Genomic DNA, 16,332 nt, shown 5'->3' on the forward strand with positions numbered 1-16,332 from the left:
GACATAAGCAAAATGGCATAAATGGTTATTCTGCCAAAAATGCAGAGATTATTTTAGTTAAAACAAGGAAAATGAACATGAATCTAGGACAGCAATGTAAACAGCTAGGGGGAAAAAAAAAAGAAAAAGTAATCACTGGCTAGCAAAAGACCTCCATCACTCCACTCCTAACAGAGTAATTCAATAAAAAACAAAAAACCAAAAAATTTGTATTAACACATTTCTAACAAAAAGATTAACATAACAGTGATCAAGTTTTATTCCTCCTTAGTAACCGAGAGATTGACCATTTAGTGTATTATCTTCATATGCCTTGATGCTAGCATTTATACCACTACTTAAATTTAAACAGATAAACAAGCACCTGCAAGATTGGGCTCATATATTTAGAAATGATTCTGTCAATCTCTTGCAAAATCTGCGTTACACAAAACTCTAAAAAAGACCATCAGAAGAACAATCAGTACAGAAGCAATGCTCCATCTTTTTTATTGCAGCAAGCACAATTTTTGTTGAATGGAAGTAGTATTTAGCCACACTCCATTTTTCTTCCTTTCAGGCAGTCTATAATCTACTGACAAACACTAAAGGCTTTTGTTAAAATAAATCAAGATTATCCCAACAGAGATAAAAATTTGAAGCTAATGGCTCAACCTGACTCCCACTAATTTCAATGGAAACTGGAGTAGGCTCTTCATGTTAATAGTGCATACACTCCATCAAACTGGCTTTCTACCAGTAACTCCACTCCAACTTTTATATTGCATTAGACTATTCTAGACCCACCTTTGGAACTAAATGCTTAGGTGAGAAAAAAAAAAATGTTGATGATCATCCCTCTCCCACTTATTTTCCCAGTTTTTATTTTCTTTTTAGAGCAGGCATCTTCTTACCCCCACACAGTTCTCTGTAAGCAGCAGAATAACGAGGCCAACGACCTACAGGACCCAGTCTTGCAACATGAACTAAGAACCCTTAATGTGGTCTCAGAAGATAGGAGAGTATATGACTTAAAACTCCAAAACCAACATCAACTGCATCAACTCTTGCTTTTTTCTTTTCTTTTTTGTGTTATATATAATATACCTCCATAGTAGTTGTAACTACATTTTAATCAATAAAGGTCCTGATCCTGCTCGGTTATCTATTCACAGCTTTTTTTGTGGGATAAGGGCAACATACACTAACACATTTTGTCAATCATAAATCTGGATATTTAAAGAACAGTTCTGGTCTCAGTTCTAGCCACTCATTCATGCATACCTCTTGTATACATTTAAGGTCAGAATTTAGTCCATGGTGTTTGAGCTTACATGACGGTTTTAAAATGCGTACCGAACATCTGTCTTCATGTCAACATTACTGCCTTGCAGTTGAAACACGGACTCCAGTTTTTCATTCCTTAAAGATTCAAGATTTCTGCTGTTAAGTGCTTTCCAAGGCATTAAAAATTTCACATTATACCCGGAGATTGCTTCATGACTGAGGATCCCAAATCATATTGCCAAAAGAAACCTACCATGTTGAAACCTAGTTTTCACACAGCTTGATCAACATTGAGGGTCCCAAGGGCTTAAATCATTTTGTAAATTGTACCCCAGCCCCAGATACACATGTATTATTCATTTTCACACACACAGTTGACCAGCAATAACATATCTGCAAAGGCTGCATTCTCTGATTCATCTTTGCTCACAATAAATCAGTAGGAGGTAACACAAAGTATTTTAACATTTTGTAAACCATCAGGTTCAATATACTTTACATGAAAAAATAAATACAATGTAGAAATAAATATCTTTGTAGTAAAAAATAAATGTTTTGTGTATCAATAAATAGAACAACTTGGATTCTTCTTCCAAGGTAGCCAGCTTGCTCTAGTAAATGAGCTTTTTAGCAACTATGAGTGTGTTCTTCAGAAGCATTGCAACAGTCATAGGTCCTACCCCTCCTGGCACTGGAGTGATAAAGCCAGCTTTCTTCTTGACTTCTAAGAGAAAAGAGAAAAAGGTATTGACTGAGAATGTTTCCCAAAAACTTCTTTTCTCCTCCAGTTGCCCATGTATGCCTAACTGTCCGCAAGCATAAAGGATTATGAGTTGGAAAGTACTAGAGAACACAAGAAAAGTGTATTACAACCATAACAGTTTCAGGATACAGTCAGGACCAGGGCTGCAAGGTAGCATTCCTCATTTGACTGTTATTACCAGTGGGTTAGTTTTGGAGCATGGTTTCACAGTCTGATCCACTTGCAGAAGGCTGTCCTTTCCTCATGAGAGCAGAGATGTTCACACAGCCTGTGGTCAGCCAGATCCAAAGTTAATCCCACTGGACTGTTTTTGTTTTGCAGTTTTCAACTTCTTGATCTGGCCGATCAGATGGCTGTGGGAATGCTTGAGCGACACACGGGCAGGACTGTCGTAAGGGGGCAATACAGACTTGCTTCACCATATGCCAGCTGTACCACCACACCTATGGTAACCAGGAAAGCTATAAAAGCGGAGGATCTCATTCCGAAAGTAAAAAGACAAAACCCAAAGCCGTGTGTCTTCTGGAAGAGCAGCACTAAGAGCAGGTAACTACCACTGTAACTACCGAAACTAACAGCGCAGCATCAGCAACAGTCAAGTCACCTCTTCAGCCTCTTTTCCTCCCTCTGGCTTGCAGCTTCTAACAGAGATATTCAGCAATCAGAGAACTGCAGTGGGAAAAAGCACATTTTCCTGGCTGACTTGTTTTCGGCTTCACAGTCTGGACAAAGAGCAAAAGACAAGAGTTGTGTCTGAGGAAAAACAGATTCTACTGAAAAAATCTGATTTTGATCTTTCTTAAGTCATAAATATTCAGCTCCTCCAGAGAAGGCTCTCTTTATATGCCTGACTAGACCTCATTCGGTCAGTATCTTTTCCTTCCAGAATCTTTGTTTCAGATCAAAGTAATTACATCTCCAAATCTGTTTTGGGGCCTTCCTTCTCATGAGCCCATAGAGGGAAGCCCTTTCACTGGAAGCCCACTGAGGCATGCAGGTTTGAAAAAAAGCTTTACCCTGAGATAAACCAACTGCATCTTTGTCCAGAGTGAAACTTCTCCCCCAGGTAAGGGAGATTTTTTTTCTGGCCTTACGCATAAAGTTTCTTCAGATTCTGCTGGTGTTTACCTTTGCTACTAGGACACCTATACTGAATTTGGATCTGGAGGCACAGATCTTACTGAAATTTCAAATCAAGGAAAACTCTAAGAAGTAAGTTAGCCCCAAACATTAACGATGTCAGACTATCCAAAGTAAGGGTATACCTTGAATACTCATGTCAAGTACTGAGAGATCAATACATAGGGCATGTTAAAAAAAAAAAAAAAAAAAAAAGGAAAAAAAAAAGGAAAAAAGTAGGAAAAAAGGATTTAAGGTCACACCTGTCTAATTAACTTCTTTGTACTAGGAATTAATATGATGTAGCAATAAATCGTGACTTGATACTCATATCTATTACGCAAAACGTAATCAACTAGAATTTCAGGTTACCTGTAAAAGAACTACATGTAACTGGCTGGGAATTCATCACATGACAAAATGTAATGAGCAGTTATTTGCTAATAAAGGTTATTCTAAATGGCACATTACTAACCAGGTTACTACAGAGTTTTCTCTAAAATGCCACTGTGAGAGATTTTTTTGTTTGCTTGGAAATAGCTTCCTGTAAACTCACCCCACCTGTTGCCACAAAGCGTATAAAATGAAGTGGGGCAGGCAGGTGCAAATTTGCAACGTAGCTGAACCCTACAGTGTGCATTACTATTTTCAAAGCATCATTTTTAAAAGGGCGCACACACACACATAGAGGAAAAAACTGAGCAAGCATAAATGTGACACAAGCACATATACTTCCACACAAATCACTACAAAGTTGAACCTATACCTGACCATGAGAAGTCATCAATGGCTGGAATATTATGCAGCTTAATTTCAGAACAAATAAGATTCTTATCATTGCTTTAAGTATATTCATCTTGCATGGATGTGGTGCTTTACTGTTAATAATAGTTTAACAAAAAGAACTATGAAAAGAGAATTTGAAAAGCTGGATATTGTTTTATTACACAGAACAATTATTAGATTCCAGGCGTTTTTAATGGAATGCAAACCATCTCCAAATTCTCCAACAAAGGGGCCTAATAACTGCATTCACAGAAGTTAACAGCAAATACCTCACTGAACTGAGCAGTGGAAGATTAAGTCTCATTGAGGAGGGCTGGTAATTACAGCTGCGAGGGTTTTAATTACTCAGTTGACTGATATCACCAGATATGCTGTTAAAATATTTGGAACGGTAAACAAATCACAATGTGGGGTTTTTTTACATTTAAACGGTAACAATGAATTAAGATCTCACATGGCAGTTATTCTTAATATTCTCAAACCCAAACAATTTGTCTTCTTATTAGTTATACTATTTAGAACTACCTACCATTTGAGATTGGTGTTTATGGTTAATATCATAAATATTATTATAAAAGTTACTACAAATCCCCAGGTGAATGTCATAATTACTGAAATGTACCCACATCTGAAGTAAAAACCATAATTAACATACTAAAAGATTTCAGGCATTTTAAATGGAAATGTTTGTTTCCATGGCAATAGTTCATGCTAAAGAAAGCTTCTAAAGAATATCATCTACAACTTTCATTGCCTCTGCTACTAGCAACTGTACTCAGAAGTAGACACACACAGTATCATTTCCCAAGATGTTGGGAAATTTCTCTACCCATACTCTATCATTATGGAAATCACTGTGGGTCTGCATGGCAGAATCTATATTTTGCATCAGTTAGCATACAACTACCCAGACAGTTCATTCACAAAAAGTCATCTAGGGCCCAGATTTTTAAATGAACAATGGGCATCTAAGTAGGGGAAATACCATCTGATAAATCTCCAACTATAATAGTAAATATGGATATGGTGAATGCAGTCTTCCAAGATGAATGCCAGTGACCAAAGTGGGGAAAAAAAAAACCCAAAACAGTCTGGCCCTCAAAAACGTAAATAGATTTTCCTTTCCTTGTGCAGTGTAATAGGCCAAGCACAGTTCTAGGACAGCACTCCAGTGTGACAGATCGCATGATGGCAAATAAGGTGTTGCACTATCAGTTCCTTTAGAAGGTCTTATTCATGATTCTCAGCAATGTTAGTATCTTTGTCCTTAGCTTTAACTCGGGTTTCTGGAGACATATCTAGTTGTCCCAGGCATTTCTCGGGCTATCCAGAAAGTGTTAGTATACAAATTAGGTGCCTATGGGGGAGGAGCTGCTATTTTGCAGCATCTTTACAACCTTAAAATCTTCCTTTGATTCTTCAGAAGAAATGAAATGTAGATTATTTCCTTGAAAAACAGGATCCACTGCTTTGCAAACAGCCTTCATTCCTAGGTTCCTTTAAAGCTAAGGACATCAGACACCTAATAGGGTTAACCACACAAACTAAGGGCAAGTCTCAACCTGAAAGCAGTTCTGGGTCTTGAGTATTTGCATTAACCAATGCAGAATAATTCCTGCCTAAGCACTGTTTCCACACAGCTTTATTAGTCTCTGTAAAGCCACTTTGGAATCACTGCATCCATGCAGCACTGCATAAGTGCTAATCACATGCTCACCAATCACAGCAGATATCCCATGCTGGGCTGCTCTGCTCTACATGTTCTGGGATTTTTCTTACTATGCATTGTGGGATGCTACTACCAGTCAGCAACTCCCTAATCTCTCCCAGTTCCTTCTTTTTGATAATATTACCCCTCTTGCTCTTATTTAGGTAATTCTAAAAACATTGTAAGTTGAATGCAAGGAAATACGGGCCTGTACTCTAATCCTCATACAGCTTTCCTCCAGCAGGCTGCTGCAAATAAATCTTTCCTCGTCCTGCACCTCTAGAAGCCAGACAACAGAAACATCTCGGGGACAAAAATGAAACGGAAAGTCATGCAGAACAGCTATGCTTGCATTCAGCTAATTAGCACAGACAGGTGGATGGGATATTGCCATAACTTTTGGACAACGAGCAGTGGCAGCAGAAACTGAAGATACCAAAGATGAATTCCTTACACACCTGCGCGAAGTACTCCTCTATGAAGAAGTACCTAGACTTTTCAGTCCAGAACCTGGCTGTCACCAGTTACCTATTAGTCTACCCTTCTGACAGCCACAACCTAAAACCAGCATTCCTATTTAGCTAGCTGTTCTTCCTCTTTAGCTAACCATTCATTTACAACTCTCCTTAGCTTGGACATCCAGCCATTGCAATAGGTAGTCTAAATGAGAAGGAAGTGAACTGAAGCATGCTAGGATTTCAAAATATGCAGAATGAATAGAAAGCTTTCAAAACTTGCAAAAAATCACTTTTTCTTTTGTTAGCAGACCATAACAACAGGAATGCTTCCTCCGACTTTTGTTTAGCAACGATAGGCAGCAATAACGAAAGCAGCTGGACCATCTACATTCTGTTTTCATGACCACTGTTGGGATAAGCTGCATGGAGAAATAGTTTGGAAAGGATTCAAAGGTCTGAAAAGGAACATACAGCCTGGAAAGGCAACACAACAGAAGCAAGGCAGCAGCAAACAGCTATCAGAAGCAACTGTTGTTGCAAAGCTTGGATTAAATATCTGCATCTTGCAGACTGTAGAGAAGGTGCAGTTGTACAGCACCACCACCATTTCCACTAACAAGTTGTCTCAGAGGATATTCATGGTGAATCTCTTCAATTGTACAGCTGCACATGCTTGAAGGAACTTGTCTACTTACCCCATTCCTTTGTAATAGTTAGTCCTGTAGCTGTTCAGAACAAGATATATTTCCCATTTTTCATTAAACCAGTACATTCATTTTGGTACAGGCAATCTGTCCAGAAGTGATATGCGATTCTTGTCCATTCTCTCCTTAATAGTATCCAACACGCAAATTCCCTGTTTTCCCTGCATTTGTTATGCACAATGATCCCTTATTGAAAGGAAATGCCTAATGCATGTCCATCGCCCTTGACCGCACTGGTCATTTTGCTGACACTCTCTTTTGACTGCAAACCTCTCACTGCCCCTAGTAGCACCCATTCTCCAGAGTCTCTTTTATACTATCTAGTTTGTGCAAAATACCAATGAGACAAAGAATTCTCATTTATAAAACACACAATTAATACTACAACTACATCAGATATGAAATTTAAAGTCAATTTTTTTTAATATAAAGTTTTTATTACATATCTGTATAGAAAAAAAGAGACACAAACCTGGAAAACCAGCTTTACCACCTGCTTTCTCAGATATGGGAAGAATCAAATTCATAGAAGTCTAGGTATCAAAAGCTCTCTTGTTTTTTAAAACAAACCGCACATTTCTGTACACTGTGGTTTTATAGGCCTTTCTAGCTCAGTTTCATTTAATATTAGTGAAATTTATTTTTGACATTTTTGCCCTATGCCAGGAAGATATGTGGATCCCATAAAGAGCATGAGACAATTCTGCAATAACACCACCTAAGGAAAGCTCCTCATAAGCTGCCAAAATTGCAATAGGAATTGGAGATAAAGTACAGAAGCTCCTTCCTCATTGCATTACAAGCCTCCATAACCATGTTTCCACAAGTCTTATAAATCTAATCAGCTACTACCAGGAGTAGGATCACTTATGGGTGATGCCAGTGTACTTGGCCATCAGATTGCAGAAAACCTTCAAGTTGGTTCTTGGTGCACAGCTCAAGGAGGAGCTGTGAATCCAGAGCTCCTGGAAAATGGCCACTGCCACCTTGCAGACATATTGCAACCACTGGGCAGGTACAGGGGCAGCGTAGAAGCGAGCGGCCCTCTGCGGAGGCACCTCCGTAACAAAAGTTAGCTACTACACCGGTGCCTCACTACCCTGCTCTACCAGTCACTCCTGGAAATGGTGCTCCACCCAATAAAGCTGTTCGGGTTAAATGCTCTCTGTAAGTCGCTGCTTTATTTCATGCTCCTGGTTCTTTTAGCCCTCCTCCCCCCTTAGCTTTCTTGCTGCAGCAACAAAACTCCTATAAAACAGGGCCAAGTACACCCACACATGCATCGTCCTGTTTGTAGAAACATCTGCTTCCTCTCTGTGACTGAAACTTGCTGCCTGAAAGTAACTTAAAAAAATGTTGCTGGCAGTAGTCTAAGGATGACACCACTTGATCCTACCTCTTGTGGGTCCTAGAAGTTACAGGACTTCCCTCTCTGGGCCATGTATTTTGGCAAATTCCCAACATAAATAGGGGCACACTCAACATGCTGTGCTGGTTATTTATCGGGAGACGCACATTCAGTCTGAGGCATCCTAGCAACATCAGATTTGGTACCTCTGGGCTTCACAACTGACTTCCACATGCACAGTGTTCTTTGTCTTGTACTTTTAGATATCTTGGAAGTCCACAGATAGATAGTCTCAACAAATATTCCTATTTTTTTTTAAAGTAGAAAAAGTTTAAAGTGGAAAAATAAAGAGGACATAAGGAAAATGACCAAGACAGTATTTAAAGGCACTTCACAGCACCGCATGATATTTTTGCCTGGAATGAATGGGTAACCCTGACAAGCACAGAGGTATATGGATGCCATGACTAACAAGCCAAATAATTCAGCTATAAAAAAAAAAAAAAAGTGACATGCATGAATGTGTGTGTTACAGCCTAATTGTTTTAAGTAGACTGTGTGAGAAGGAGCACCAAAATCGCTAACTTAAGTTTAAAATATAGCTGAAGTGTATTGCTTGGCTTGAGTATGCATACACACACAGACCAGCCAGGGTCTCTCAGCCCACTGTGGCAAGCACTGTCAAGGAAAAGGTCTCTGGCTTTGAGTGAATGCATGCAACTCAGTTGCCTAGAGCAGCAGTGGACATAACTCAAACAAATGCAAATTTTAGAATACTGACTTCATAATTTCAAAACTTATTTTGCATAGCTACTGAATTCCCTTTGCCAGTGGTAGGAATTTATTATCAGGTAATTTCTGAAGCAATAAAACCTTGCCTTGATTTTAAGAATGGAGAACATAAGAAAGAATTTTAATAGCAGCACTTGTTGTTAAAGACATAAAAAAAATTTCAGTTTCAAATCCACCCCTAGAGATTAGAGGACAGTATTTGAGTGTTGCTAGGACATGACAACTGAACAATAACAGTTGTCATCCGTCTATTAAAGTGGATTTCTACTACAGGAGATTTTCAGTCAGATCACCTGGTGAAGTTAGCCATACTAATCTACTTCTTATAAATTAAGTTTAACCTATGACTGCCCAATTAAACCTCTGACTTCCCCCCAACCCCCGACACATTTTTCTACTTACAGGAGGGAATTATGAGAGAACAGATATCGGCAGGCTGAATTGTGTTAAACAGGTGCTCTATGTCATGCCAGACATTTATGTATTTGGCTTCAAACTGCAAAAATCATCATCACCTGGGCTTAAATATAAATCCAGTCCAACAACGAGATGGAGGAAAAAGATATAACCATTTAATACACAAAAGAACTAGCTTCTTCCCTTTCCTAACTGCTTTGTCCAGTAATTCACAAGGGTGATTTATTTTTTAGTGTTTAGAACTGTATACACTGGATTTTTGGTTTCTAGTGATTTAATGAAACTTTCACCGATACTAACGAACAACAATTTCCCTTTGGCAATGCACAGCGAAATGCTACATGGAACTGTAGTGGCATAATCCAAGCAGAAGTTCCTCCCTCTTTTTTGGATCTTCCCTCCCCCCAGGTAAAATCCTGAGAACAACCCACAGCAGACATGACGAGACATATACAGTGCATTGCTGAAACTCTGAATCATGGCCTGGCCATTGAATTTAGGCCTGTATTACATTCAGAAGGTCATATATAACAAACAAAAAACAAACAAAAAGCAAAAAAAACAAACACAACTAAGTTCCTAAGTGTTACATTTTGTTTTTCACACCTGCTAAAACAAAACAGAAAAAATCCTGAAAATTCCTTCTACTTCTTTTTAGTTCAGTTCTGAATAGTATAAGTACATTTTACTTGTGATTGTACAAGTGGGACAACAGCAGAAATACTTCTTGTTGTATTTCAAAAGTAGTTTTCTACTGGAGGTCTATTTTAAACCTGCAGTTATCCATTTCCAAAGACATGCTGGGACAATCACTCAGCTACACTCGTGCGGGTAATTTCATTGACTTTAACAGACAGGTATCATGTATGAGCAAAATAAGCAGGAACTGAAGGAGTGATGTAATTTCATGTATAAGCAGCTGGCTGGAAACGTTCTGAATATGATTAAGCTTTGAGACAGTATGCCAGCCAAGATTTTAATAACCATGGAAAAAAATGTGGGTGATTTTCATACTTATCAAAATAAGGAACTGTTGAGAACCATTAATAACGTGGGTAAATGCTGTCTAAGCTTCCCACACACAGCTCTGACAATAAGCTTTAATTTTCAGCTGCAAGAATCCTGCTATTCCAGTCTGGAGCTTCCCCACAGCAGAGATATTTAATCAAGTTACATTGTGAACTTGCTCTGCAACACATTAAACATAAAAAGATCAATATGTAACATGATTTGTTATCTCAGTTAGGCTTGCCTGGACCAAGGGTTTCAGGCACCTAAGATCAGCCCACACGAAAACCTTCGCATAAAGGAAACTTCTGAAGTAGACGTTAACATTTCAAATACAAGTTAGACTGAGAACCTAAAATGATGCATGAGAAACTGTGGTATGATAATACTTGCTATGAACAGCGGGAGACCCTACATTTGTGAAAGAACAGAAACTATTTCTATAGCACACTCTTGAGACACTAGACTGATTCACAAAGGAGCACGGAAACTTGCAGAGAAGCTTCTCTGTGTAATTGCTACCACAACACTGCTATCGGACACTGTCTACATCTTTTCAAGGTAGCTGATACGCACAATTAAAAGTAACACTTTCTCTCTTAAAAAAAAAATGATTTCTTTAGAGCAGATATATAAACTTAAAAAAAACCCTTCAAATGAGACAAGCTACTCCAAGTATTCATCATCAGTGAATATCACAAACTGGAATACATTCACCCAACAGGTTCATATATGAAGCAGTTCACTCACCTTCAAAGTCCACGTCCCCTACTAACTTTGTCTTTCCTGTAAGAGGATCATGGATATGGTTGATGCCTACGTCAATCACAGCTGCACCTTCTTTAACCATATCAGTTGTAATCAACTTTGGGATACCTGGAACCATCAAGACATACTTGATTAACATGGCCAGACAGTCTTAGGTCATCAGTTCCCTATTATAGCAAAGGGTGTGCACACACATATGTGCATGCACAGCAAGAGGACTCTTTCACTGAATTTTTTTTTCCTTTAAGTTATATGTAGAAAACAAGTTTACCACTTTCATACAGTTTGCAAGTCTCAAGAGAAAAGCTTACATTTCTTAAATATGAGTAAATATTTTTAGCTAAGCCTGTAGTCATAAACATAGTCAAACATGATCATGATAGAAGATGTGCTGCTGGTTTGCATTAGCAAATCCCCTCTAAAGCATTTCCAAAGAAAACTGAATTATAAATGTGTTGTGACCCACAAGAAATGGTTACTCTTGTCAACAGTCCAGTGATACAGAAGTGTTGGGAACTATTGAAGCAAGTCATCTATGATGTTATCCTCACAGATTTTTTTGGATCTTTTCTATTTTAATATCTGCATTGGATTTGCATTACTCTCCTTGGCTTTTCTAATTTCCTGTATACTTGTTAGATGCATGACAGTTCAAGCGGTTACTTGAACAATGTGCACAAACTACATGAAATACCACCGTTACAAAACAAACGCTAGCATGATGAGAGAATTTATCTATGCTACCAGCTTATTTTCACTTCTAGGAAAAAATCTGGAGCAGTCTGTAAGTGCCAGAAAGCTAACAAGGAAAAAAAAGGCTAACTCAGATTTACCCATAATAAACAATGTCAAGCCAATTTGTTCTCCTTTTTTGCAAATATCAGGTTTTGTACATCGGAGAGAAACAGTTTGCTTTTAAGTAAAGCTTTTTCCAAATATGCTTCTCACAAGCAAGCCAAGAAAATGTACCTGACGTAAAATCTGTGGCATAACTGTACTGGGATAACTGGCACCAATAGTTTATTATCAAAATGAAAGTGTGTGTTGAGACGGTTCCACAAGGGCCGGCTATTAACTTATAACGTCACTAACATGGCAGAAGAGAGAACAGTCCTATTAAATGTGGATAAGACAAAGCTGGAAAGTACTTTAAGCAGTTCAGCTTAGATGTCAACTGACACTGGCAAAAAGAAGAAAAGCATTGAAAATGATATGAAATTCAACCGAAATGAAGGCAAGACACAGTATTTATACGTAAATAGTTACCTCACACAAAGGCAAGATAGCAAACAACCGGTTAGACAATAATTTTCCAGAAAAAGAACTGGGGATTAGATCACCAACTGAACATAAGCAGATACAACTATGCTACTGCAAGAAACAGAAATCCTGATCTATTCAGTATTTTAGTCTCTTATGTGGGATCCCATATTTTTTCTGTGGGTGTCAGACTTAGCTGATTTATCTATCCACATCTTTATAGAAGACCAACAGGAACAGTCCAAGCACTATAATGAAAAAATGCAAAGAATTAGCCTTTTTGATCTCATGACAGTCCTCAAGGATGTAAAAAACTATTGGGAAGAGGAAAGAAACTATCCATCTTCCATGTCCTTGATTGATGGGATGCAAAGTAATAGACTTAAATTTTCCTTGCTACACACACTGCAGAATGTTTCAACCATGAGAACAGATGAACACTGGAGCAGGTACAGCCTGGGGAGAGAAAAAGGTCTCTGTCACTGGAGGTCTTAGAAGGCAGATTGGACTACAACGTCAGAAATCTCACTTCTCTGTGCACTAGGATGGACTGGATAAAATTTCGTAAGATCCTTCTCACCCTGTTTTTGTACGATGTCTATACAGATGAAGGGAAGCAGAACCGGGAAGACCTCCTAGATTCAAATGCCACTGACATGCAGGAGATGCTCTGTTAGTCTCTTCTACTCTTCATATAACCAAGCCATTGACATTTAGCAAATATGTTTACCAAACTCTGTTCAGGGGTGGAGGATGAATCTGAGAAAGCTGAGGCATTTCTACATTAACTTCTACTATAAAAAAGCATGCAGTGAGATTGTCTTTCGTTAAAGAAACACATTCAGCTATTAAGTTTAGGAGTATTAATGGGTACTTCTGTGACACTAAGCTTTTACAAGGTAGCTTCTAGATAACACCACGTTCTGTCACTCAGAGCAAATTAGGAGACCTCCGCACTTGACCAAAGAGGGCCTGGCCTCAGCACCACACACTTTCACCAGCTTCCAGTGGTCTGTATCTATACAGTGTCCTGAGGTGTGACTCTTGCTATTAAGAAACCCCAGCTAAAACAAAGTGCTGCAACAAGCCTCCTCAGCTTTAATGTACAGAAAAGATCTCCTCAGCTCCCTGCAGAAGAGCTCTATTCAACCCTTATTTAAATGCAAAGCATCTTGACATTCATGCCACAATGTTCAACAGTCAGGACCTAAAAAATCTAAAAGGTCACTTGAAATTCTAGATAAGGAACATGAGTTAATGGCCTTATATTTCCAATCAGCACATTTCAGCTATTAATCAAAAAGGTAAAGCATGTGTATCTAGAGACATCAAAAGAAAGATTTAGCTATTAAAACAACATTTAAGCACAAAAATGACAACTTAATTATATGCACAATCTGACCTGGATACTAATGAAAGGGATGGCACAACACTGCTTTCTTAGAGAGTAGGCTTAGACCATAAAAGCCTTCCGCTTCCTAAAGATCATTGCCACAAGACATTTCAAACCGCAAGGAGCACTACATATTTACTTTCTGAAGATCATTCTAATCTAGCTTTCCAAATGTGCTGAAGTGAGAGGTCATAGCTTTATAACATGCTCCACCTGATGCACAGAAAAGCCTTGTTCTTCAAAAATAAGAGTTCATTAGGAACCCTCTTTGCAAACAGTAGTTTTAATTACAGTAAAAAAAAAAAAAATTCTAAAACAAACATCAGTAGTGCTTTACAAACAGCAGTATGACTTGTGACCAGAGACCCGAAAGTTCATTCCTGGATAGACACAGAACAAATGAAGCATCTCCTCAAATGCTAAGGCAAAATAGTGTTTGAGACCAAAGCGACTACATATACGCTATTGGAGATCCAAGAACACAAGGTGCTTACTTACATATCACCTGCGTTAGCTTATTGTAACTTAAATGCAACAACAGCCATCTTTACTGTATATCCACTTGAAACGACCTCCTAAATTTCCTTCCTACTATGTAGCTTCTAACTTCACTTTAAAGTTGGAATTTCCTGTCACTTTAGTTCCGTTTATCTTGCCCTGCCTCTTGAGTGATCCCCTCACTTCTATCTCTATGCCTTTAGAGGAATGGAGATACTCTATTACCAGGGCAGACAAAGTGGGAATCTAAACTACCCCCTTTGTCAGAGCAGATTTCTCTCGAGGGAGAAAAAAAAAATTAAAAGAGTGCAAATCCATCTGTTTCTGAGGCTCTGTAGTTTTTTTTGAGGCAAGTGTTGGTGTACAAGAGCTTTGGCTTCATTTAAAGTTCTGGATTTCAGCCAGTTAATCATCTGGAAATGGGCAATGTAAGAATGCTCTTTGCTTTCCATTTCTGACTCCCCCATAGGACACAAGCTTGAAACTCTGCTTGAGCAAGCCAAGACCTCAAATTCTTTCCTATGCCATTTGATAGCATCTGGCTGTGTCTGCTTCATCATACTCTTATGCAATCAGCTGCAAGCTGGCTGGTAATTGGATAATGCTTTCGTCTTATGGGGGTAAGTGATGTGTGTGTGATAGGGATGGAAGCATATTAACGGAAGTTACACAGTTACACCCTTTGTAAAATGGTTTGATAATAGGCCAAATTCTTAATAGCAACAAATAAACCAACCCCCAAACCAAATGAGCAGATCTATTTACTTAACCCTATTTTACATACCAAGTAGAACGAGATAAGCGTCAGAGCACCTATTCCTAAAATGCACTGACTGCAGAATGTGGGAAAATCTTCCATTAGTGATTTCCGTAGAAAAAGCTGAACTATGCTTCAAAGAATAAATATATTATCCTAGTTTATGTGCAAAGACTGTAAAAGAACAAACTCCTAAGGAAACTAACCAGCCACTAGCTTAATAAAATATAGTCTGGCAAATCAGCAGTTCCCACAGAGGAGGGCCACAGCCCATGTCCTGAGGGACACTGCAAGGAGTCTCAGAAGAATTTCATCCAGCATTTGGCACCCCCAACCCTTCCTCTCCTGGCCCTCCTCTCCAAGTCTGGCAGGAAGATGAGTCTTCTCTCTCAACTAAGGCAAACTGAAAAGTGTGACTGTGACAGCAGCAGCAAAATAAAGAAGTAAAGACTACCTACGGCCTTCATCACCACTCCAGAAGTACTGCAGTAGCTACTCAAACACCACAGACAAAGCTGCACTTTATCTTCTGCTACGTGCCTGGGCTGATGGTGATGGAGGAGCCCCCATGACATGTCTATATAGCCAAAGACAGGGGCATGGATTGGGACTAACAAGGGAAGACCACGATGGGATACCAAGTGCAGGGTGTGCTTATTGGAAAAGTTATGCTTTGACTAGAAATGCAAAAAGCTTCATGGCATTGAAAGGATTTAGGAAGCTCCAGCTGGAAGCTAAGATGCAGAATTCAGGGAAGGCTAGGCTAGACAGGAGCAGCATTGTTGGAACTTGCGATGCAAGGAGTCGTGAGAGAACAAGGGGGGAAGGAATAAATTGCATGGATAATTACACTCAAGAAAGCTGGGGAAATGGGGTGTAAAGGCTGGGGGCAACCGAGAGGGACAACTTATAAAGACGAGCATTCTCAAACTCAAAAGTAAAAATGGAACAGCCTGCTGGGAAGCGTTTGAGAGCCCTGAATGCAAGCGAACCAAGAACCCCCTCAGAGTACCGCATCAGACTGAACACGCTTACTTTAATAAGTCACCAAACCAGGGGCCAGACTGCAGGTAGCTCTTCTAAAAGCACTATACGGGAAGAGCAGAACAGGCATCTCCTTCCTACACACACACAAAGCTTTCTCCCACTCCTCACACAGTGGCCTATGACAGCAGCTGTTCTTCCCAGCAGGGCAAGAGTTACCTTCCTTGTGACCCTCACTGAACAGGTCCCACACATTTCCAGGGAACAGGACCAGCATTATCCCAAAGGTACAACGTGTGCAGT

The 16,332-nt window shown here is 39.2% G+C and overlaps 1 protein-coding gene across 10 annotated transcripts in view; it reads right to left on the reverse strand.

Annotated features, from left to right (window-relative positions):
* The window catches only part of LOC112988273 (bifunctional methylenetetrahydrofolate dehydrogenase/cyclohydrolase 2, mitochondrial-like), a 61,274-nt gene that overhangs the window by 20,977 nt on the left and 23,965 nt on the right, over positions 1-16,332 (reverse strand). For all 10 annotated transcript variants that reach the window (XM_026108651.2, XM_064510406.1, XM_064510404.1 and 7 more), the window contains one exon: positions 11,120-11,245. In XM_026108651.2, coding sequence (XP_025964436.2) covers positions 11,120-11,245 — 126 coding nt within the window. The remainder of the gene's footprint in view (positions 1-11,119; positions 11,246-16,332) is intronic.

The sequence above is a fragment of the Dromaius novaehollandiae genome, chromosome 4, assembly GCF_036370855.1.
Source record: "Dromaius novaehollandiae isolate bDroNov1 chromosome 4, bDroNov1.hap1, whole genome shotgun sequence".
Lineage (NCBI taxonomy): Eukaryota > Metazoa > Chordata > Aves > Casuariiformes > Dromaiidae > Dromaius > Dromaius novaehollandiae.